At 42.2% G+C, this 26157-nt stretch overlaps 1 protein-coding gene across 4 annotated transcripts; it reads right to left on the reverse strand.

Annotated features, from left to right (window-relative positions):
* Positions 1 to 25: 25 nt before the first annotated feature.
* LOC111851294 (arfaptin-2-like) lies at positions 26 to 25981 on the reverse strand. 4 transcript variants are annotated; one of them, XM_023826057.2, is made up of 9 exons: positions 25398 to 25981; positions 17415 to 17549; positions 10603 to 10711; positions 6845 to 6928; positions 6444 to 6559; positions 6018 to 6239; positions 5609 to 5766; positions 4844 to 5018; positions 26 to 3449 (listed from the first exon to the last, which is right to left on the reverse strand). In XM_023826057.2, the coding sequence occupies exons 1-9, from the start codon at positions 25407 to 25409 to the stop codon at positions 3294 to 3296; spliced, it is 1167 nt and encodes a 388-aa protein (XP_023681825.1). In that variant the 5' UTR covers positions 25410 to 25981; the 3' UTR covers positions 26 to 3293. The 4 variants fall into 4 exon arrangements, with proteins under 4 accessions (XP_023681825.1, XP_023681827.1, XP_023681828.1 ...); XM_023826059.2 differs by lacking the exon at positions 6845 to 6928 and adding an exon at positions 9704 to 9766; XM_023826060.2 differs by lacking the exon at positions 6845 to 6928 and having other exon boundaries at positions 25398 to 25974.
* Positions 25982 to 26157: the final 176 nt, after the last annotated feature.

The following is a 26157-nucleotide window of genomic DNA, read 5'->3' on the forward strand; positions in this document are numbered from 1 at the left end:
GCCGATAAAGAAAGTATCACATACACCTCATTACAGTAATTTTATTTATATTATCTTAAACATCACATATTCATTCAAACTACAATGCCGCAGCCTAAAACATAAAGGTATGTAAACGGTTCGCATAAAACACATTTCTTTATAAACAGACCAACGAATGGAAGTGACAATAATATTAAAAATAAATTATGAATTTCTTTGAACGGCAGCGATGGAACCAATACAGGAATAAATGAGTGTCGATCAGGTTAACGTTTGAGAATTTGGTCACGGTTGATAGGTGAAAGCGCCACGATTTCTAGCACACAAGCATCACATTGGTTTTTAAGTATGTCATCCAATAAATCCCCACAATCAGGTGTAGTGACCCCGGACACCTGACAAAGGCTTGGAAGACTGACCAATAAAGCTTTCTCCTCATGTCCAATGAAATTAGTGGATCTGTTTGTTTAATTTAAACAAACAAATTCCCTCATTCACATGGCAAATGGAAATTCCTCTCTGAATGAGTCACTGTTTGGGAATTGACACAGATCCTTGGAATCCTATAAACGGCTAACTTTTATGGTACTAAGTGCATGAAAAATATTACATATTAAAATCTGTTCACATCATATTCAGCCATTTTTTATACAACACTAACATTGGTGAATTTGAACCCAATTTAGCCTAAAGGATTAAAGAAAATCTTATATCTGTGTATAGTTATCAAAAATGGTCTGTTTTGTGGCTTCTTGAAAAGTACTGTGCAAAAAACAAACAGTGCCTAATGCAACACAGGAGATAAAAACCAAATGACAAGCACCTTTATAGAAAACTCTTTCATGTAACTCCCAATGTACCTTTATTATTGCTCTTAAGGGCCTCGGAATAATGTTACAAACCTCAAGTATGTTAAATGGTACACTTTAGCTACGATCGAGCTCTGAAAGACAATGTGGCATATTTGCTCCACCCAGTCACAAAGGCAAGAGCTTCAAAAGAAACAGCCTGCAGGAGCTGAGGCCTTAAGTTTGCGTATAAAAGACAGGTGGCCTGGTTCATCATGCAGAGCAGTCAGGTGACTGGTTTGTTTCCATCCAGACCTCAGAACACTCAACCTGCCTGTAGGCTATACAAACCCAACAAAAGGCGAGCGTTTAGAGGCGATCCACACCATTACATATCTGTAGTACATATAACAGAGTTCTCAGGGTCTCTGGTTAACTCTAGTGAGGAATTAAGCTTCATTTAGGTAATAGCAGTAAAACAAGGTACCTGAAAAACAATTTAACGACATTAACAATACATTTATGCAGAACACAATGCTTGTTTTATACAAGTACAATTACTTGCATCCAAGGACTATTCCTTGAAAACCTTCAACCATGTACGTGAAGAATTGACTATGAAAACATATATTGTTCAGTCTTCATTGCAGTTACTAGAAAGGAAATAAAATGCATATTCAACAGCACAGTCATAAACTTTGTCGAAGAGGTTAAAAACAGAATTAAGAACTCGCACCTGCAAATGCCAGGAAGTTGCTCAAGGCTTCAACTGTCATTTTGGTTTTTATGGGATTGCAGTAATGTCACCATGAAAGTTTTCAAGAAAGACGTTTTCAGCGTCAGCGACAAATGACAATCAAAGTAGGTCCTGATTGTTCCATAGGTCAGACATTAGAATGGTTTTTGAAATTTAACATATAAATATATGTGATTATATACTGTTATATCCAGCCTTACATTTCAGACCCTAAAACTATAAGCTTTTGAAGACCATATAGGTACAGTGATAGGTTTATGTACTAATGTCGTGCCTGCTGTATATAGTTTTCTTCATTAGTAAATAAATTAGAGGATATTGACCTGGGTAAGACACTAGTTAGCGTAGAGTTGTGGGCCAAATAATGCCTGCCACACCCATGACCTCTACCTGAAAACAAAGCGATGTGTAACAAACAGATAGCAAATGAGATGAGATACAGAAAGTGCGCATACTTCACAAAAAAAAAAAAACACATTACAAATATCAATGTTTTCGATAAGGATGCACGTTTCTACTTTTATTTGTGCAAAAAAGGTTACTAGACACAGTCTAGACTCTTCAAAATGCAATCACACGAGGCAGATCACCTTCACAAAGGAATGTCTGGTCTGCTGCCCATTCCTTGATTTTTAAAATATTTTTTTTCACCATTGAAAAAAGAACATTTTCATGCAAATGGACAGTGAAATTCTACAGGTGCTACTAGTTCCTGATCTTTGGACTGTGGTAAATCGTTGCTGATATTTGTTGCCTTTCGATGAACCCGATACACACGTCCTTAGCAACAGGCTGAAGCTTCAGACAAGGTTCACTGTGCTTAAGTGTGTGTCACTATGTACCTGGGTACACGTTTTCTTCATCGCGAATAGCAGATGTCACTATCAAAACATGTCCGGAAGACACCAAATGGTCGATTCATCTGTTGCGGGACTCTGACAAAACACATGTTCTGTCATCATCTATCTATGCTGGAAACAATTAATTTTTTGTGAAATCATTAACCTGAAATAGCAATGCATTTGGTTTCTTAAAAATATATCTAGAACCGGATTGATTAACCAGTGATGACCAATCAAAAACTAGGACTTTGATCACATACTAATTTCTGACCAATAAAATAGCACTTGGATTCAAATACCGAAACATAAATAGAAGATCACTAGCTGTCATGTGGAAAAGCACACACTTCCTTTTCCCAGTACAACTTACCAGGTCAAATCAACTAAACAGAATAGTCATTAATAAAATGTATAGTGCCATTTCTAGGTTTCAGTGATGTGCACTGGTACCTCTTCTGTTTTCACACCTTTGACATGGCGAATCAGAGCAGTCTTTCCATGAGACAGGATCAATGTTCCTATTTATTTCATGCCAGAAATCATATCTTTATTCCTGTTATGAGTGTCTATAGACAACCAAATAAAAAATAATGTCTGTGAGAAATGTTGTAAGACATGGGATTTCTTAACGGTCTAAAATGTTATGCTTTCTAAGTGTTCTTTTTTTGACTACAGAATGATAAATGTAGAAAAGATTCTGCAGAATGTCTGTAAAATGTGTAAGAAATAATGATAAAAAAAAATGAGCCCCACCCTCTTCAAGTGTCTCCATGACGACGGCCTTTCCCTTTTCCTGCTGCTCCTGGTCCTGCTGCATGCTGTTCTCTCCTGTGCCCACCCGCCCTACACTCGCAGGTTTGCGTGCACGTCCCTTGGCCTGTCTGGTCCTTTGTGGGACCTCCCCCCTGCCCCCACTGCGGCCCGTCACTGCTCCTCCAGCCAGGAGGGCCTGCCCGCCCCCACCGGCTTCAGCTTCACGTTGAACTGCTTCAGGGTCTGTTCCAGCTGCTGCTGGTTGCCGGCGAAGTAGGCCGAGATAGCATTGTGGAAGAGGACCAGCTGTTTGTGCATCACTTTTACCTGCATGAGGAAAGGATTCCAGCCAGGTGTTCAGGTCAGACCAGCCCAGCCAAGGATTACAGGTCACTGTGCAACTGAGAAGAGTCACTGATATTTTTATGAACAATGAAAGGAGCCCATTTGCAATTACAGTTCTAGCAGTTGAAGCAGGTTTGAATGGACAGTCCCCACAAAGATGTAATAAAGATATAATAACCTGTGTGTATGTGTGTGTGTGTGTGTGTGAGAGAGAGAGAGAGAGAGAGAGAGAGATCCAGGTATACATTACATTGTGGGGACCAAACGTCCCCACGATGTGATAAAAATCTGTTATTTTGAGGTTGTGAGGGCCATTTTTTCGGTCCCCACAAAGGGAAATTCAATTTTATAAAAATCCATGACTGCAAAAAAATAAAAGTGCAAAAACTCTTGTATTTTGCTTGGTTACTTATGGTTATGGTTAGGACTGGGTAGGAGTTAAGGTTGTCATACTTAGCGTTAGCATTTTTCCCAGAGAAATGAATGAGCAGTCCCCATAAAGATATGTTTACCTGACATGCATGCGTGTGTGTGCGTGTGTGTGTGTATGTGCGTGTGTGCGTGCATGCGTCCTACTATCCTGTGCTGCCTGAGACATGCTCCAGGTTCACAGTGACTTTATGCTGGATAAAGGGAACAAAAAATATATAAACAGATGTCTAAGGTCAAAAGCCTCCAGGGGACACTGATAAAGGTCACTCGTGTTCTTGGAGATGATTCTGAAACTTTTACTCAACCAAGCAAAAGCATGTGACATCAACAGGAGATCAATAACTGACCAAAATTCTTAACGGAGGCTGAAATAATCAGCCATTCAGCAAAACACTGTTCAAAATGACCACATTCTAGTGTGGTAACTGGGAACCAGCTAACCAGAAACACTTATCAAGTGTCAGATTTATATATTTGAACTGAAACTCTCAAGAGAAATGCATGCATCCATCCAACTGCTAATCCTGTTCAGGGACACCTGGAGTATCTTCCAGGCAGCAAAGGATGTATACACACACACTGGACCAGCCAATCCTACAGGCAACATAGGCAGCTGCCTAGGGCACCAACTTCTGAGGGGGCACCGACTTGCCAGCCAGATTCACCCGGTCCCATACAGGGGAGGGGCGCCGGCAGTGATACTCACCTAGAAACCACGTCAGGTAGGAGCAGTACTGCACACACAGTCACATACTATCGGCAATTTAGAGACACAAATTCATGTAATCATGTTTGCGGACTGAAGGAACATAGTATTCAGACATCCAGCCCTAAAGGCCTGAGGCTACAGCGTTCCAGTGAGATAGCCCATTTCCATCATGCGTTCGACCCCGATTCGTCACTGCACGGCCAGAGTGGCACCTGGCCACTGAGCGCATCGCTACCTTGTTCTCTTCCAGGAACTTGAGCTTGATGGTGACGTCGCTCCGGAGCCTCTCATACTTCTCCCTCTGGAGCTGGAACTGCTGTTGCGCCGTCTCCATGCGGGCCAGCGCCACGGCGTCCCGGGGGCCGGCATTCAGCTCCTCCAGGTCCGCGCGGTACGCATCAAACTCCAGCCTAGCGAGGCAATGGACAAGACGGGCTGGTCTCTTAGCAACCGAGCCAACAAACACTTTGGTGAGACCCATCCATCTGTCTTCCACAACTGCCTATCCAGTACAGGGTTGCAGTGAGCTTGGAGCGTATCCCAGGAAACATGGGGCACAGCACAGGGGAACAGCCAGGATGAGTGCTTGAGAAACACCAGTTCTCAGAATTAGGAGATTACACCTACAGACATGCAGAGAGCATGCAAACTGCACTCACACATAGCAGGAATCAAACAACGCTGGAACTGTGAAGTCGCAGTGCTGCCCAGCCAAAACAGCAGCTGTTAATTCTCATCTGCTTTCTGTAGAGCCGTGTTTCCCACTCCGGTCCTCTGGGTCCCACAGACAGTCCACATTTTTGCTCCCTCCCAGCTCCAACGTGAACTGTCAGGCAGGGAGCTCAGAGGGAGCAAAAACACGGACCAACTTTGGGTCTCTGAGGACCGGATTGGGAAACTCTGCTGTAGAGTATCATTCACACGTCGTCCCTCACTGGGTCGGCGAGGCTTTCCTTAAGGACCATGTGCTACCTTGTACATTCCGGCTGAGCATGGGTACCTTGCGTTCTCATACATCTTGATGGTCATGAGGGTGTCCTCCATGGTCTTGTTGACCAAGGTGTTGATGCCAGAAATGAAGAAGTTGATTGCGCCCAGCAAGATCTCCCCATTTTTGCACAGCAGCCTCTGCGTCTCCGCGTTGTAGCCGAACTCGTCCTGCATGGAAGACAGGCACGGGGCTCCCTTAACCTTTGACCTGTCCCACTGTCTCACCCAGAGGACAGCAGATATACAGGTATGATAATCGCGAAGCTGCTTTTCTATTTTCCTACAGCCAACCCACAATTCTAACTAGGACACATTCCTTAATTCAAGACTAGGGGACGCAGAAGAGCGCCACCACATGGTGGGTCTGCTCAGGACACTGTCTCAGAAACGTCCGTCGTGGGATCGGCGCTGGAGGGCACCTGCAGCTCGGGGGACTTCTGGCTGAGGTCGGCGAAGGTGTCGCCCAGGGCGTGCTGCGTCTGCAGCATGCTGTAGAGGTGCGCGCTCAGCTCCCGGGCCAGCCGCAGCACCTGCTCGTATTTGTGACGCGTGTCGCGCAGCACGTCGATCTGGGCCTCCAGCTCCATGTCCACCGTGCGCTGGCCCCGGCCAAAACGCTCCGAGATCATCTGCCGGGTGCACTAAGGGATGGGAGGAAGGGTTACAGAATGGTGAACATGGGCGGGGGGGGGAGCAGAATTTTCACGGAAGAGCTGAAAAATAACACCAAGAGTTCTATTTCAAACCAGTAATGATAAGATCTGATGTTACTGTCCTGGGAATTACATCATCATGCTTGTGAACAGTTTACTGTCGCACTGTTGTTGCTGCTGCGGTGGGCTCACCTTGTATGTGTTGATGCCCCATCTCTTCATGATGTCGAACTTCTCCACAGCCACCCCGCGTGGGGCCTCCTCTCCCACCATGCAGGGGTTGCTGCCGCTGGGGTGTAAGCCATGCCCTGGGGGGGTTGTGGGGGTTGGGGGGGGGGGGAGGTTTTAGCAGGAAAACATCATGAGTCATAACTCAGTATGTGCAGACACGCCCTCCTGAAAATCAGAAAGAAAAATCATCAGGTTTACGCTTAATATGAAAATCCTAAATTTTAAAGTCAGAAAGAGTCTATAAGGAATAGCAGTGACTGTTTTATTTTTGGCAAAACACACATAAATGTGCTATGAGGTGTTTATGAAATGAGACATGGAGGAAAATGATGGTGAGGGCTGGTTACCGGGCCAGAAGATACCTGAACACTCTGCCTGGAAGGCAAGCCGACTGGCTGCAGACTGGCTGGAGGGCATGTGTACCCCCCTGGCCTTCATACGCAGATCTGAAATGGGTTGTGGGTAGGGGGGGGTCGAGGTCGCAGTGGTTTTTGGTGGGGTTGGGGGAGGGGGGCGGCAAGAATGGAATTTACAGGTGTATGTGTCAGCGTGGCGAGGTGCCGGGAGAGAGAGAAAATGAACGTGCGTGGAACATGAATTGATACATGGGTCATGTGACAGATGTGGGGGCAGGGTTGGGGGAGGGATCGGGTGGGGCAGACAGAGGGGAGGAGACAGCTGCAGTCAGACGTCTAAACTTGTAAGCGTGACGCGGGGCAAAGAGGGCGTCCCATGGCCCGCAGAGACCAGGCACCCGGCCGGGCGCATGCTGTAGGAAGAGATCGGAAATGCACCAGAGCCACAATACCACTGTCCTTTCAGATATGCAACTAGAACTGCAAAGGGGTGGAAAATTTCCAGTAAATATCTATATATGGTTATATAATTCCTTGGTAAGACCTCACCTAGAATATTGTGTGCAGGTCTGGTCACCATACCTTAAGAAGGACATTGCTGCTTTGGAAAGGGTGCAACGTATAGCTACAAGAATGATTCCTGGTCTTAGTGGAATGTCTTATGAGGAGAGGTTAGCTGAGCTGAATCTGTTTAGCCTCGAGCAAAGGAGACATGATCCAGGTATATAAGATTCTAACAGATCTGGATGCTGTTCAGCCAAATGGCTACTTCAATATTAGTTTAAATACTAGAACTCGTGGCCATAAGTGGAAATTAGCGGGAGAGTATTTTAAAATGAATTTGAGGAAGTACTTCTTTACACAGCGTGCACTTAGAGTATGGAATAGTCTTCCTGCTAGTGTATGAATGAATGAATGCAAGCTAAAACCCTTTTAAATCAGAGCTAGATAAGATTTTAACAACTCTGAGCTATTAGTTAAGTTCTCCCCAAATGAGCTTGATGGGCCGAATGGCCTCCTCTCGTTTGTAAATTTCTTATGTTCTTATCAGGATTTTAACATGGCAATTAAAATGCACCGCCAACTGGTGGTCAGTTTGGAGAATGCAGGTTTGTAGCTACTTTCGTCGCACGTTTGAGTGAGAAAGGCCAAGCTGTGGCATATTTGTATTTTTGTTATTTTAAATTAGAAATTAAACTGTAAATATAATGGATACATAATGTTCAGAATAGCAATCAGCTACCATCAAACAGGCTAATGAAAATTCAGCTAGCTAACCAGATAGTTAGCAATCCCGCTAGCTAATCGGTGTCACTGAAGTAAAGTTTATTCTGTGATGATGTAATTCGACATTAACCTAGTGGAAGGGTCCTTGCTCATCTATGGCCTTTTTACCAGTTGCTGCACTTATCTTGCAAATCAGAGCATCAGGTCTCTCTTCGGTAATGTGCGCACTAAAGTATGTAACAGGTTTGCCAATGTACAGGTGGGGAGACAGGTGGAAATTTGGGCAAATCTGAGGCTTTGAGACCGAGCCGCACCCATGCTACACCTTAGCTGAGCTGGATAGTGACTCAGTGAGTGTAGATTCCCACTTGATTGAACATTTATAACTTTAAGCTGATTCTCCAACATGATCAGACTTAAACTACTATCATCCAGTTTTAAGCCTCACGCTGTGTTTGTGTTCAATAATGTCAGCGAGGGAAAAGTGTTCATGTTCAATCACGTGTTAAGTTCTAAATATGTAAAAGTCCTCAAAACCCCTTTTATTAATACACTTACTGTACTAATAAATCACTTTATGTGCTTGACAACTGCATATGTACAGGAAAATAGCAAAGCCCCAATACCCAATAATTTTTATAAATCCCCAAACATCACAACAAATTCCCATGGAAAGTTTCCCAGAATTTACATCCCTATACATAAGGTACCAAAGAAAGAGAAGAAAGCAGGAAACAAGGAAACTGCCCCATTCAGTTTGTATGTGTGTGCAAAATATAACATGAAATCTTCATTGAGTGTTATATAATAATGAAATTACTTATTACTATTACACAATACTTTCTAATAACAGCAGCAACGACAATAAGATTATTACAAAATACAAATGGTATAATAACATAATTTTGTGGTTTTTTCACCCAAATGTTAATACTTCTTAGATCTTGCCCAATGCCCTATACAGTACCAGGGGTCTCCAACTCCGGTCCTGGAGAGCTACTATCCAGTAGGTTTTCTGTCCCACTTGACTTCTGATGAGCCACACCTGCTCCTGGTATTTACCTGAGAACAGGTGTGGCTCATCAGAAGCCAGGTAGGATAGAAAACCTACTGGACGGTAGCTCTCCAGGACCGGAGTTGGAGACCCCTGCCCTATACCATACCATAATACTTATTCTGCTTGGAACTTTGAAGACCAAATTATCCAAAGCCTCACACTTTGGAACAGATTCAAAAAACACTGACTGTGTGTTATAATATGGTGTTACTGATGCTCTTTGTATAACTGGACATCAGAGACCTTTCACGAGCTGATTATATGAGACATGATATGTTGATCAGGCACAGCTTCTTGAAGACCCAAAGCTGTACATGCAGAGGAAAAGATCTGCAGCAGAAATATCATTCCTCAGTGTTATTTGTTAGCCTTCTCCTGTGTGATGCATCGCTGGGCTCCAAGTGAATGGGAGTTGGCACTCTGTTCAATGCCAATGATCTAACATCTAACATTGGGGGTGAGGGGGGTGACATCAATCTTCCGGAGACACAGATGGCAGGAGTTAAAGCATCGTCCTGGTTTGAGACGTGATGTAGGAGAAAGGAAAAGGAACTGTTTTGTTGCAAGAGGAGTGGAGGGACCTTGTGCAGAGGTTGGGACGTGTCTTCGGCCCAGATTCTCACGGTTGAAGAGGATGGCAGGTCCTGAAAAGTTTGTAAGCAGCGAGCCAATTCCATCAGGTGTACCTCCAGAAGACACTGAGCCCGAATGCGCCACGTTCTCAACCTGAGTCAGCGCAAGAGACGCAAGCAAGGAAGGGGAGTGGCTCCTGAACAAGTGGAAAGTTGCTGGAGGAGCTCAAATCCCAAGAATGACAGCAGGATGACAATGCAGAAGCCAATGAATCCATGCAAAGAGGGGAGTGTCAGGCTTGGCCTTGGAAAAGGGTGCAGCACTGTAAATGTAGTCAGTCCCAAAACATTAAAGAAACAAAACAGCCTCTGTAAGTACCAGTGCACGACAATGAGTATAGCTGTCTCTCCTGGGGCTTGGAAAAGGATTTTCTAAAGTTTTTTTTTTTTTTTTACTGAGACCCATTATTGTTGCAAGGAAGATACAGTCGATTAATTGATTAGTTTGGCTGTTCCAACTTTCCAAGCACATGCAAAGTCCATCTTACAAACGTGTTAAACTATACCGTTAGAAAATCTTAACAGCCTGGAAATCTCACAGCAAAGAAACAAAAAATAATATTTTACACAACTTTTCCACCCATCTGTTACCACCTTTACTAAATGAACTTCTAATTTACAAATTTGTATCACAGTATTAACACAATTATGAACAAATAACAGATTAGTCATTAAATTATTCAAACACTTATTTAGTGATCTACAAATCCAGGAAACTACTTTATACTCTCATTGTTTAATACTCTCTGCTCACTGGAAAACACCCTTACAGATTCATGCAGTACAGGGTGAGGGTCACCTTGACAGGTGATTATAGTAAATACTCATCCAGCATCTGGATGGTTTACCTTTAATAGTACAGGTGGGTATGATGGCCTCAGCTGTCCCGCCGTACCCCCCCGACACGATGCTGGTCTCATTGAGATTGGGCCCCGACACCATCACCTGCTGGAGGTCCTGTAGGAAAAATGGACAGCTGATCAATACCAGGTGCAGAAGCAATGAGCAGAGGGAAAACGGCAGCTCTTCCATGACCCCCTTCAGCAGACCCAAAGACCATCTCATCACCTGTTGCCATCATCACCACTGTCTTAATTTGTTCCTTTAAATCAGTGTTTCTCAAACCAGACCTCAGGGAATCCCAGGTGGTCTAGGTCTCCCAGTTCTCTGGGATGGAGCGAAAACGTGGACCGACAGAGGGTCTGCAAGGACTGGTTTGAGAAAGACTACCTTAAATCGCTGCATGCTGGTGAGAAAGAATTCACTGGAAGAAATTCTCATTTCAACCCTGTATAATATAATTTTTATCATTTACATGATCAAATATGACTAACAATTTTTGCAGTTATTTGGGTGAAATCTTTGCTCTATATTAACAACAACATTTACAAATGTGAACTTTGTAGTATGTGGTGTACGCATTTAGCCACATGCATAGTACTGTACCTGAGAAAATCACACCATTGACAGGCAACCTACTGAAACCAACTAACACATCCAAGGGTAAATAGCCACAATAACACTTAGGAGGACGATTAAAACAAACCTGAGGATTTATATATGCCTATTGTAAAAAAGAAAATGCAAGTTATAGTACTATAAGGAATGAAGGGTAAAAAAGTAACAACAGATACAAATAAAGCAGTTACTCTTGAAAATGCCCTACTGATTCAGCAGTGCTGTGTATACAGAAATGCATGCAAAAGTTACAGTACTCAAACAGCTTATGCAGCTCCAAAACAATGCATTAAAAAAAGGAACCTACCTCAAAATGGGACCAACTTAAAACAGAACTGGAATTGTATGAAACTAATTGTCCCTACCTTTGCCAGAAAAAAGGACATTCAAACATTTGACAAAGAACAAACTTAATACTCTTACAACTCCACCTGCCATGTTTGCCATCAGCTCACCTCAATACAGATGAAGTGCTCATAAATTGTATTTTTTCCATGTTTATTGCCTTTGTATGTGTGTTTTTTCATGGGTGTATTAATTTTATATTGATTGTTGATGCTTTTTGTCATTAGTTAGATAGGCAATCATTGGGGGATCTGAAGCAGATTAAATTCATTTACACGATTTCTTATTGGGAGATTCGACTTGGATCTCGACCAAATCGCAACTCGACCAACCATCTGGAACGAATCGAGTTGTGTTTCAAGGTACCACTGTACAGTATATTGAAATGATGAATTTAGTTTGGTGAGCTATTTAACCCATTCAGCTATTTAACATTTTTATTTAACACATGCTTTTATCCAAAATGAAACCTTTTTTTTTTCCCCCAGAAAACAGCATCAGACTGGGGGTTAAGGGCTTTGCTCAAGGACCCAACAGTGAAATCGCTCTGTCATCCCTAGGATTTGAACTGGAAACCTTCCGATTACAGGCACTGTGTCCTAACTCACTGTGCCACATATCACTTCCCATTTAACCAAAAATTAAGCATGCTCTGTCATCTCTACGTCCCTGGGGCATATGACGGCGTACAGAGGCTGGCAACACAGAACAATCATTCAGATATAAACCAGCCTTCAGCCACGATAAGGTGGAGCATCTGTTGCAAGTTCCTGCAGGTCAGCCCCTCCCCATCGCATTTACCAGGACATCGGCAGGTCCACCACACCAGGCCTGGGCTGCAGCTTGCTAAGATATCTCATACACTCCCTAAAATACTGGTCTTGCCTGGACAGTGGCCAACACATCTGCAGCTCCTCCTTCCAGGACAACCCACTGTACCCTCTCTTGCAGAACTACAGGGTCAACACAAGGGCTTAGACCTGGCCAGCCAGCCCCAATGTGTGAGGAGAGAGCACCAGGCCGACAATCCAGAAAGCATTTCGTTAATGGGCGTCTCCCCTGACAAACTACAAATTCACAAGCACGAGGCAGGCAACAGAATCTCCCACTAACACTTTAAAGCAAAGAAAGACATTTTGAAGCCCAGTTTAAAACCTGTATATCTAAATTAATATTCAATTTCTGCAAACACAGCAAAAATGTCAGGATTTTGTTAAACCTGATCAAATTCTGGGGCCGGTTGCACAAAACACCTTAAGGTTTAATTTATCCTTAGCTGAGGGATTTATTTAAGGGTGTTGCACAGAAAAATCTTAAGGGATTTACTGCATTGAAAGGCATTTTACGGCAGTAGAATTGTACATTATCCATGGAGAACCTTAGCTTGCCCTCATGCCTGCTCGTGGTGCCTGGAGAACCTTAGCTTGCCCTCACGCCTGCTCGTGGTGCCTGTTATCGCCTCCAACGTTAACTCCGTTGACAAAAATGTTGACGAGAATATAGCCTAACGAAGGTTTTTTTTTGTGTGAACTAAAACAAAAACATGATTTAAATATGTGTTTAATGACAGTGAAGAATTTAAACGTATTATTCATCAGATGAATGTAAATAAAATTTTAAAAGCCGGAATTTGTCCCCACTGCTTCGTTATCTGATGAAAATGTGGGCTGTTCCTCCTGCTTTATTGTGCTCACTATGAGTAGGTATTTTTCGCTCAACTAAGAACAACCGAGCGGGGCTTATAGCAATACACTTTGCTGAATGGATGACGACAAGCACCGGTGCTAACTTGGAAGATACGCGGAAGTACTGGGAAAAGAGAAGTAGGGGAGGAAAAATTGAGCAGATAAAATTATTGATGTATCTCAGCTACATTAAATGCATTTTTGCATGCGTCTCCATATTTCTGCATCGGAAAATTAATTCCATAACCGATGTACTTCAGTCTAATATTGCCGGTGCTCAGAGTGAAACTTGCCAGCACTTAGTAGTGGGATAACGTTACATCGTTTTTTATCCTGTGAAATCGAAAGATCGATCTGCTGGCCAGATTTAATAATCAGTTATAAACATGTCACGGGCCATATAAATAAAATCATAAACTGACTGTCGGTCAGGTAAAATCAACTGGTGATCATTAACTGCATGTATTCACTGGGCACCAGTCGCAGGTCACTTTTCTCAGGATGCATTCATTTATCGCCATAAACTCAGCCATGTTGCGGTTAAGATACAGTCAGAGGTACCTTAAGTGTTTTTTTCCCATACTTTGGATGTTAAGGTCTTTTGTGCAACCATTAAGGGAACCTTAAGGGATTCCTTAAGAATAACACCAAGGGGGAAAAGCATAAATACTTAAAGAAACCTGAACTCGGACGTTAAGGAAAATCTTCAGGTGTTTTGGGCAACCAGCCCCTGGACTTCTGGACTATTATTTAAGAAGTAGGAAACAAATTCAATGGACCCAGGTGATTATGCTTTTCTTTTGAGTAAAAATGCACTCAGTACAATTAAGACCACTGCACACCAAGTCCACATTTTTCGACTGAAATTGTCACATGTTTAAAAATAAACAATATGGGTAAAAGTATTAGGATGGACCTCAATCATTGAATTCAGGTGTTTTGTTCAACCCATTGCACAGGTGTACAAAATCAAGCATCTACTGTAGGCATGCAGTCAGGTTTACAAACATTTATGAAAGAATGAGTCAAGAGCTCAAGGAATTCAAGCGTGGTGCTATCGCAGGATGCCACCTTTGCAATAAGTCAGTTCGTGAAATTTCCTTCCTGCTAGAAATTCCATGGTCAGCTGTAAGTTGTATTATTGCTAAGTGGAAGCATTTAGGAACAACAGAAGCATGTAAAGTAACAGAGAAGGGTCACCAAAAGTCGCCAACTCTCTGTTGGCTCAATAACTCAGTAAGTTCCAAACTTTCGCTAGCATTAACTCCAGCACAAAAACTATGTTTGAGGAGCTTCATGGAATGGGCTCCCATGGCCAAGCAGCTGCATGCAAGCCTCACATCACCAAGCACAGTGTCAAGTGTCAAAAGGAGCATGCTGCCATTGGACCCTGGGGCAGTGGAAACGTGTTCTGTGGAGTGATGAATCATGTTTCTCTGTTTGGCAGAGTCCAGGAGAACATTACGTGCCTGACTGTATTGTGCCAGCTATAAAGTTTGGTGGAGGAGGGATCATGGTATGGGTTTGTTTTTCAAGGGTTGGGTTAGGCCCCTTAGTTCTAGTGAAGGGAACTGCTAATGCTTCAGCACACAAAGACATTTTGGACAATTCTATGCTTCTAACTTTGTAGGAACAGTTTGAGGAAGGCCGTTTTCTGTTCCAGCATGACTGTGCCCCACTGCACAAAGCAAGGTCCATCAATACATAGCTTGGTCTGGAAGAACTTGACTGGCCCACACAGAGCTCTAACCTCCACCCAATTGAACACCTTTGGGATGAACTAGAATGGAGCCAGGACTTGTCCACGTCCAACATCAGTGCCTGACCTCACAAATGCTCTTCTGGATGAATGGGCAAAAATACCCAGACACACTTCAAATTCTTGCAGAAAGTCTTTCAAGAAGAGTGGCAGCTACAAAGGAGAGACCAACTCAATATTGATGCCTATGGACTTAGAATGAGATGTCATAAAAGTTCCTGTAGGTGTCCCAGTACTTCTGTCCATATAGGGTTAAAACAACCTCATGTTGTGTCAGTCACATTTACACACTTGTGCATGTGTGGGTTTGTAATTATTATTAGATTTCCTCACAATGTGATTAAAACCCACAATGTTTTACCTTGTGGGGATATTTTCCTGGTCCCCAAAATAATAACTTCAATTTTATAAAAAAGTCTATAAATGCAATAATAAGATATTTAAAAAAAAAACTAAAAATGCCAAAAGTCTCATATTTTGCTTGGTTACTTATGCTTAAGGTTAGGGCTGGGTTAGGGGTTAAGGTTGTCATAGTTGGGATTATGGTTATGCCCATAGAAATGATAAAGATTCAAGTACAAATTTCCGTATCAGCAGGTGAAATTCTCCTCCTTAATTCATCTCTCTGATGAATTAAAAAGACACATAAAAATTTGGACTAGGCATGCAAAGGCTTCTCCTGTGCAAACACTGGAAAGATTATCTCGTGATCTAGGAGATAACCTGTTTTTTTAATTTATTTCTTTTAAACCTGACACTGTGTGTATCTGTCTGTTTTAGTTTAAACGTTGAGAAACTGCCTTCACAGATGTCCTCTGCCAGGCTTTAAAGATGTCTAGACAATATCAGAGGCTCCCATTGCCCATCCAAACTGTGAGTCACTGGCTTAGCAAGAGGCACATAACTGGAGAATATTCCCCCGCCTGGGAAACTGGGATTATCATTCATATGCTCATTGGCTTAATTCACCCAACAGGAAGGGCAAAATGCAACTTGACCATAAGATATTACCAACACAATGTATGTCATGTGATTTCTCTTCAGTATATAACTGGACCAATTTCCTCAGTGTCTAGGCTCCATAACACCAAAAAAACTTCAGACACATGGAGAAAAGCACATAGAAAGTTGGAAGAAGAAACCAGAAGTCAATTTGGCAGTGGACTCTTTGCATTCCCAAATTTACGGCTGTTTGGAGCTCTGTCTGATGGGCGTGCAGAGTACAGCATGGCCCACAGGCCTACATCATCCAGCCATAGATGTAAAAACAAATAACAAAACAGCAAACAGCTATAATACTGCTTTATTTCTGCCCATATATCTAAGACTAAACAAAGTGATTTGACAGAAATCAAAGCTTTATGTGGCCAAAGTATACTTCTTTTGCGGTATAAAAGTTAACAAGCAGAGTCATTTCAAATGCGTACTTGCATACCAGTTATGTACGGAAGTCCAGACAGGACACTCATTATTTTTTTCTTCCCCTTATTTCGAGATCACAACTTATTTTTTTCATGATCTCGACATGACAAAAGTTCTCAAGATCATGACATATTTTTCCTGTGATCTCGACATCATGAAGGGTGTTTCATGAAGCAGGACTACTTGTTGGATTTAAGGTAGTCTGGGCTAAATGGACTTTGTCTTTGTTCACTTACAGTACATTTAGCTCAGGCTACCTTAAATCCAGAAAGCTATCCAGCTAACCAAGAAATCCTGCTTCGTGGAACACCCCCACGACCTGTATTTTTTGTTTTCCTGATGTGGTGATGTAGATGCCTGCCGCTCACTGAAGTCCCCTGATTCCTCCTCTCACTTATGTTAATAATCTACTAGAGATCTAGTGAGTTGTAATCATTAGGTTACCTAGCAGTCTGTGATAATGTCCTCTTGATTACGGACCAAATGTTAGAATTCCTTAACAGCTCAATGTTATGTCATTGTAATGTTCCTTTTTATTGAAAACTAATTCAAAGCTATAATGTAGCTGTCCTCTTTTTCTCAAGTGACGAACACTAATATGATTATTGTGTAGTGCTGATAGACATATTGCTATTTCTGCTTGTGCCAGTCCATGAGCAAGTAAAATGAAATGCGTTTCTGCATGATGATGATGTATAACCAGTTAAGCTGCTAAGCATGTCGCAACATGAGAAGTTGTGATCTTCTGTGTATGTGTAACTTTTGTTATCTCGAGATCACAAAATGTCGTGATCTCGAGATGACAGGAAGAAAAAATAGCAATGATCTGTGTCCTCTCAGGACTTCCGTAATTATGTGCATCACTGAATATTATATTACTTCACAACATGTGGTGGGTAGAAGTCCAGATGTAGTTTGCAGTGGGACAGGGGGTATGCAGGCCTCCCTGTTACGATTTTGCAAGGCAGTGGTGAAGAGCATCACTGCTCACCCGCTCCAGGCTAGCATCCTCAGGCAAGCTCCCGGTATCCCCGTTGCTGTTGATGGGAATCTCCATAGTGGCCGCTTTACTCATAATGCTGTCCGTCATGGTGGGTTTCCTCACTCGGGCACGCAGATGGGGACGCTACGGGTGGCAAAAATAAGGTTGAGTAAACATGAAACAAAGTTCTCATACCATCCAGATAGGGTTTCAGACTCCTTCAGGGCGCATACTGGGATACTCTTAGAACTACCAACTCTGAATTTACAATTAGAAAACAAAACTCGTCACTTAAATTGTATTTAAATACGCCAAACTGACATTAACACTTAACGAGAAATGCACTTAATAACGAGAAACAAAGCAAGGACTGTGTAACTTACTTCCAGGGGATAAAATCTACTATTTTGATTTAGATACCAGCAAAGATCAGTCAGGAACGCACGGTATTACACTCGCCTCTACACTTATTGCAACCCCTTTTTCGAAAAAATACACCCAGAGAGGAAGCTCAGAGTAAGCAAGTCTAAAGTAAGGCCACATCATCCTAAGTGTTATCATGTGGAGGCCGCAGACACGCCCACCCATGGCCGCTACGTGGGGCATCAAGACATCCGATCAGCAGCCGGCAAACAACGTCCTGTTTTCGGACTACAAACCATGCAAAGAGACATGAAGCAATACACTAAATTAATTCAATTAGAGCCATTCATGAAATCTGTTCAGCTCGTTCATTTTTTCCCCTTAATTTATAATGCAACGTGTCAAATGATCACTGTGGAAAAAGTTACTGTCAACTGATGGAAAAGATTTTTTAAATAAAAACGCATACTTTGTACTTTCTGTTGCCTAGTAATTAATCCTCTATCCCGGGTGAGGTTTTAATTGCCAGCATAACAAGGGTGGAAACTAACCCTCGCAACGGGTCACAGATGGTGATTATGTCAGCGGCCAGGTTGGCATCTTACGGGTACCGGTTTACAGTTTCGGATTCATCGCATGCATGAAACACACAATCCGAGTCTGCGGCTTCACGGGGGACACGCAGAGCTCCGGAAAACGGCACCCCTGTGGTAAATCACGGAGGACTCTGAGACTCCGCTGACAGTGTGCTTGCTCCCGATCCTTGACACCAGGAGGAGTACACCTTGCCAGACTATCAGGGCTGTCCGCCTGCACGAAAAGGCCCATTCTCTACAATCCTGCTGTGCATCAGTCACCTGCATGACCGCCAGCCAGTCCGGACGATTAATCTCTCCAACATGTTAAACGTATAGCCCATCGGCAAACTATAGGCTAATTGCAAAACAATGAATGAAACCCCACATATCGTGTAGCCGTACCTAGCAAGCTAGCTAAACTAGATCATCTGGAAAGATGATCATACCTGTATACAAGGAAAGTCTGACACCTCCGGTTAAGCTTCTTATCTGGCGTATTCCAATGACGCGCAGTGCGTTTCCAGCAAGGGAGAAGGTGACGTGGAATGACAAACAGTCGTTATTTTATTTCTGCCTGACGTTTACATGACTGGATTACTGCCCTCCTGAGCACCTCTGCTAGTATCTGCTCTCCTCCTCCTCCTCCTCCCCCCATCCAAGACGCAACGTTGAGCGGAACTGACGACATGGTCTGAGCCCCTCTCCCCAGCGCGCCGCAGCTCCAGCATGGCTGGGACGCGAAGGGCGCCCCGCTATTTCACCCAAAGAAGGCAGATAACGGTGGACATATGGAGATTAAACGGGGCATTTCGCCATCTCGCATTAAGTAAAAAGGAAAGGAAAAAAACAATGGCTGACGTGTTGCTTTTGTTACTAGGCCAGATATAACGATTTTGTGTTATTTTTGTAGACATTGCATAAATATGAAAATCGCTTTATAAAACGTAAAAATGATTTATAGTGTTTCATTATTTTAGATTTGGAGCTGTTTCAAACTTATTTTGAACGGTGTTTAAACAATGTAAATTCATACATAATATGTATTGACATATTTTATATTATTTATTCATTTTAAAATGGCCTAATTTTTTATATTGAAAAAAGACGAGGGATAGCACTGAAAATGATGATAGAATATATACAGATGTAAAAACTGTACATGTGAGCCAAGAGGTGGCAGTATAACCCAAGAAAACACTACGCAGTCTCCGAAAGTAATTAATACATCAGTCTGAACAAGAGACCTAAAATGCAATGAGGATATCACAATTATTATTGTAATAATTAGTGTAGAAAAATGCGTAATGTTTTCTGTTTTTTTGCACATTTGATGCTGTCTTTGTTTCTTCATTGCATATATTGTACTTATAGAGCATGTGCAGTATTGGTTAACCAGAGAGAAATTTTGCACTCTGCATGTTAACGGAGTCTATTTTTTAACATGGAAATTTAACATATTATATTGACAAGCACTGCAAACAATAGTGTGCTGTTAATAGCTTATTGCTTACTGTAGCTTACTGTAGATGGTGCACCTGAAGCTATAGGAGCAAAAAGCACTAAATTGTAATAAGGCAGTGCTTCGGGTTCATAGTATTGGCTAAACCAAGAAGGTGTGATGAGTATCGACTTGGGTTAAGTTAATAGTCAACTCATTATTCCTTTTTGTTAGTGATTTTCATTAGACTTCTTAAAAATTGATCAAGGACACAGAATGAAGGCCAGTCCTCTATTTGTATTAACTCTCACCACACATGGCATTGCAGCAAACTCTGCACTTTCCAACATGAGTAATTTTCCTTTACTTGAACACAGCCTGTACTGGCACAGACTAAAAAATGGGCTGCAGTCAGTGTAAGTCAATCTGCTCATTAATATTAATTTGTTTCAGTTGGCTGAGCCGTATTTGCAGCTCAGACCCCCCCCCCCCCCAATCTCTATACACATCACAAAACAACAGGCCAAGGGGCTGACAGTAATGAATATTAATGAGAAAATGCAAATAGTCTCTCGTGTCAAAGGTCACTCACAGTTAAATCCCAGCTGAATTTTCTCAAAGCTCTCTGTCTCAAATGTAAACACTGATCCGGGTGTTTCAAAATCTCACACGCTGAAATATCCACTATAGGAAAGGAGTCAGTGGATAACCAATGAACTGGGGGCACTATTGGGAAATGGGAAGCGGTTAGCATACCAATCAAGGGGTGAACAAAGGTACAGTTGTCCACTGTTTTGTTAAACTTTAAATTAATTGTAGGCCGTGTTGTTGGGAACTGCCAGTTTGGTTGTACTCTGCGGCCTTCTGGAAATCAGATTACACGAAATGCGGGAAGCGTCGGCTAAGAGGCAGGCCTTTCCAAAGAGCTCTCTGCCCATCTCTGCAGCTGGAAAATTCTTCAGTTACTGGCTCTGAGCAATACGAGTGACATAAGCTTTGTAACCGAGCTGCATTACCATGACTGGGCCGGGGGGGGGTTGGTATTACGGTCTTGGTTCCAGGCAGAAGGCAAGATTTTGGCCTCCTGTTTACTTTTAGCAACAGCAGTGCCAAGAAGAATAAGGAACAATAAAAGGAAGGAATGCCATGAGCCTTGGGTGGGGGGGGGGGGGGGGGGGGGGTCCTGATTTCATTTATGATTCTGATTTAACCCCTAGTTTGGGCTTGACTCAATGGCACTTATGTAGCACACAAATTCAACTGTCATTTTTTCATTTACTTGCAGAATGATAAACCATCCATCCATCCATTTTCTATTTTGTTTTTCCGACAAAGGGTTACCCTGAATAGGACATGCAGTTTCAGAAGATAGATGAATGGATGGAACTTAGGGTCACAGCTCAGATACATTTTCTGTTGCTGGTCAGTTATCTATATTGTTGACTAAAACAAAATTTAGATGGTAACTATCTAGCACTCTAATGTCACTTTTACGAACACATCCAATTAACCTTAACACATAACTGTAACTACAGAAACAACTGCTGTGTAAGTCCATCCATGTTCCATAAACAATGCCGAACTGCAGCCAGCTTGGAGCCCAATCCAGCCAAACAGGGCAAGAGACTCCCTGGAAAGGATGGTAGCCCAGAAGGGCGCACACACTCAGTTGAGAGACACCTGTTCACTTAATGCTGTTTTTTTGTACTGTGGGAAGAAACCCACATTAACACAGTAAGAACATACAAACTCACCACACACACAGAACCAAGAACAGGAATAAAACACTGCCGCTGAGAAAGAGCTGTGTCACCCACTGACCCATCAACCAAACCCACCCTGAGTAAATGAGAAATCTGAGGAGTATAATGAAAGTAGTCACTTTCACACAGGTTTAGAGAATTTCCTAAATTAATCAAGCTGTTAACCTTTGCTCATCCATAGGGCCATGCCTAACAATGCAACGGACCAGGTATCCATTGGTTTGGCTCTGATTGGCTGAAAAATCAGATTTAAGTAACTTTGGAAGAGGAGGATAAGTGTTAGGGCATGTTTGGCAAGAGCCTCAGTGATGAAGACTGCTGAGCTTGCAGAGGGACAGTGGTTAAGGGAACATTGCTGAGGAAGCTTAAGAATAATAGGAGTCAATGTGTATTATAGTGCTTACTCATTCATTGTGATGCCCGCAAGTCTGAGATACAAAAAATAACTTGACTTGAGAGACAATCAGCTTGATCGCAAACGTCAGTCCAAAGTATGAGCCACTAGCTTAGTCAAGCATGATCCACATGAATCATCCTTCACCCACTTCTCAATGGCCAGAGGAGAACATATATGGAAAATGCCAAAAACTCAACAGACTGAAGCTCTTATTTTCCACTGTGGAAGCATCCATTTTGATGTGGGCCGCATTTTCCCACCACGGTTTTCATCAGCTTCATCCTTTGAAGGTCAAAGTAACTGACTGTAGATGCAAAGCTATTACAAGTCAATGCGTTCGTCCTATACTGAAACATTTCTGTCCCGATGGGCTGGAATCTTCCAGGATGACAATGACATCAGCCAGAGGGCATAAGTGCTCAATCAATGGGTTGATGATAGTTTGTGCTGGAAGTCTCCATATTGAATAGCTGTCATCCAATAAAAAAAAAAAGTCCAGAACATCAACAATACCAATAAACTACAGGCACGAATGTTTGCCTTTAACTACAGGTAGCAAAATGACATAACAAAGGGGCTGTGTCTCTCCTGAAATCGGAAAGCTTTCTTACTTATGTCATCTTTTCAAAGTAAGACCACCCATACCAAACAGTAATTGCTATTAAAGTGAAAATTTTCCTATATAAAATATATTTTTAAAATTTACATAAAGGAACAGGACATGCTACTCCTCTTAAAACTTGGAAAAAAAGTGCATTACAGCTTGATGCATATGGGGCTGTGTAGCTTCAGACCAGTCAGATTGTCCATGCTGACCCATCAACTGCGGAAAGTGCCTACAATGGGCATATCAGAATCAGAACTGGACCGTGGAGCAACGGAACAAGGTGGCCTGGTGTGATGAGTTACGTTTTCTGTTACATCATGTTTGGGCAGCAGGATGCACTATGGGAAGAAAGAAAGTCTGCAGAGACAATGTCCTGCTGGTAAGCCTTGGGTCCTGGAATTCATATGGGTTTTGCTTTGGCACGTAGCACCTACCTAAATATTGTTGCTAACCAACCACCCCGCCTTCATGGCAACAGTATGCCCCCATGTCAGTGGTCTCTCTCAGCAGGAAAATGCACCGTGCCACACTGCAAAAATTGTTCAGGGGTGGCTTGAGGAACATGAAAAAAAGTTCAAGGTGTTGACTTGACCTCGAAATTCCCCCAATCTCAATCCGAATCGAGCATCTGTGAGATGTGCTGGACAAACACGGCTGATCCATGGAGGGCGCACCTTGTAACGTACAGGACTTAAAGGATTTGCTGCTATTGTCTTTGTGCCAGATACCACAGGACACCTTCAGAGGTCTTGTCGAATGCAGGCCTTGACAGGTCAGAGCTGGTTTGATGGCACAAGGGAGACCTACACGATACTAAGCAGGTGGTTTTAATGTTATGGCTGATTGATATATGACTGTAACTTGTATCTCCTAAAAGTTCACCCATGTATGTCCTGTACAAAATCTTGCAAAATGATGGATAATTACGCAGCCGCTGGGAACACATAAAGCTCAGCTCTTCCAAGAGCTTGATTTGGCACTCGGCCTCCATCCAGGTCTTAATTCCTCATTCCCACCCAGTTCTAACAAAAGTGGGTAAGCTCTCCAGTTAGCTTAGTAAAACCAAGTCTATTTGGCTTGAATAGTTAAATTATTCAATATTATTCCAAGATTGCCCTTGGATTACATGTTACTGTCTCTTTAATGTTACAAATATTATCTGCAGGTTGGTAGCAGTAGATGATTATGTATGTCTTAGTACGTTAAGACACCAGGATGACCCTATCAAGTTCATGTGTATAATTGCCTTATATACTGTATGTTTGCTTGACTTCCAGTAGTAAATGCATATATGAATAAATCAGTTATTTTCATGGTAAGCCAGCCGACCATGTTACCCAATGACAAATTGACAAAGTGTGTTTTCACTTAACGTTTGACGAGAGCAACAGACATAACATCCTTTCACCTAGAACCGCTGACCTCTGCATTATCCACAGACAAACGATTCAGCTATTCCTTCAGCTTAGATTATAAAACCAGTTGTTTTTTTTCCCCTTGGAGCGTGGAAAAAGAAATAATAAAAATCATCGACTGCTTGCATAAACAGACAACAACAACAGATTGGTGTTTGGCATCGACCCTGATCTGTGCACGTAAGTACACACAGAGTGGCCACTTTATTAGGCACACCTGCTCATCTGCACCAATATCTTGCTCCTACAAACTGAAAATCATGTGGTTGAGATTCAGGAAGTTTAGCTACACACACACTATATGAATGTATATATTAATTTGGTGTCTTGGTGTGCATGTTTTTTTATATGTATATATTTATGTTTTGTATATGTATACCCATATGTGCACACACCAGGGTTATTTTCATTAACAGAAACAAAAACTAAATAACCCATAAATGACCCATAACCAAAACTAATAGAAAACTATGAATATGGTTTACAAAACTAACAAATAAACAGTGCCAGGTACTGTAAATTTTATAAAATACTAGTTAGCTTAACTAATAATCTGTTTATCTTTCCTTCATGGTTGGAATCATTCAAGGATCAACGTTACACAGTATATTACCCTTAGATGATAAATAATAAAACTAACCCAAACTAAAAGACAGCACTGAAGACTATAACTAAACCAGAACTGGATTTCAAATGGAAATTGAAAATAATATAATTTTAAAAATCAGAACTGATATTTGTATGGTTCAATCACTATACTTAGATCCTAACAAAACTGTGATATTAGTCATATCTTATGTTCGGTATTAAAGGCAAGAATCACATCAGGTCGGATGCCCCATCAGCTACATACGTCACGAGTGTGTGAATCACAAAGACACACTTAATAGTTAGCATGTGACTCAGCATCCCGGAGCTTTATCAAAGAATCCCCAGCAAAATGATAGAAGGCAAGAGAAACCACATCGCTGGGCTTGCAGTATTTCTATTGCCAGAAACCTGGTCATAATTTAGTCCCATTGTGTTCTTTCACACGCACAAACATTAAGGAAAAAAAAATTACACTTCACTCTAAAGCTTAGAACAAAAGTACTGTAATACTTTGTATCATTTTATTTTAGCCAAAGTTTATCCTGTACAGTATACCCTTGCATCACGGGGATCCGTTCCAGGACAGGATGCTCAAGTCGCTTATATAAAATGGCATAATATTTGCATATAACCTACACACATCCTCCCATGGACTTTAAGTCATCTCTAGATTGCTTACAGTATAACATCTAATACGATGTAAAGGACACATAAATAGATGTTACACTTTATGTGCTAGGGAATGACAAAGGTATACAAGTCTGTAGCCCACATGCTCAGTACAGACAAAGCCATCATAGAAAGAAAGAAAACATAAAATAATTCTCCCTTTTTACCTACATAGCACTTCATTCACGTGGATTCAGCGTAGAGCTCGGCGTTTTGCTTTTAGGAACTTTCAGGAATTATTATTACTTTTTTATATTTTCGATCCACATGTAGTTGTTTGAATCCGCAGACGCGGTAAGTTGACTGTAGTTTAAAATATGCATCGACACATCCATTTTCCATGAATGCTTCACCAGTACAGGGTCTTACATACACATTAAGATGGATTTGATTTCTGGGTTTTGAAACTGCAACCCAGTGGTTTCAAGCCCTGTAATGTACTTGTTGGGCTCCGTCGTGAATGTACAGCCCACTTTGCGTACAGGAGCACCATGCAGATCTACGGTTCGAGCTTTCCAGACCCCATAGAGTTTGTGTCTCACTCCTGTCTCGAGGAGTGTGATACCTCTGTCTCTCACGACCAACCCCTGATATTCAATAAACGTTCCCTTCTCTTTTTTTTCCAGTGGTCAGTAAATGCATTTCCAGATGTTGGCTGGCTATGCGTCCTCATACAGTGCGTGCCGCGTGTCTCTGCGTGATAATCGGTACCCTGCAGTGGAAAGTAAAATGGGAGATTAACGCGACGGTGCCCCGTATTCCTGATTTCTCTCTGGTGACATCATTGCTCTCAGCGAAAACAACTGCAAACACTGGTTAGTGTTTACAGTGTATCGCGCATGGGCACGATCCTTTAAAGTCCCTCGTTATTCTTGCTTTAGAATGTGCGATTTCAAACAAGCTGTCAAAACATTTTTCTGTTAATCAGTAC

The sequence above is a fragment of the Paramormyrops kingsleyae genome, chromosome 17 (assembly GCF_048594095.1).
Source record: "Paramormyrops kingsleyae isolate MSU_618 chromosome 17, PKINGS_0.4, whole genome shotgun sequence".
In the NCBI taxonomy this organism is placed as follows: Eukaryota; Metazoa; Chordata; class Actinopteri; order Osteoglossiformes; family Mormyridae; genus Paramormyrops; species Paramormyrops kingsleyae.

What these genes read in the sequence shown, in the direction of transcription:
- LOC111851294 (XM_023826057.2), bottom strand. An exon ending in CTTCCAGGCAGAGTGTTCAG is followed by an intron (nt 6,560 to 6,844) that starts GTATCTTCTGGC and finishes CAACCCCCCCAG; the next exon opens with GGCATGGCTTACACCCCAGC. An exon ending in AAGATGTATGAGAACGCAAG is followed by an intron (nt 5,019 to 5,608) that starts GTACCCATGCTC and finishes TTGCCTCGCTAG; the next exon opens with GCTGGAGTTTGATGCGTACC.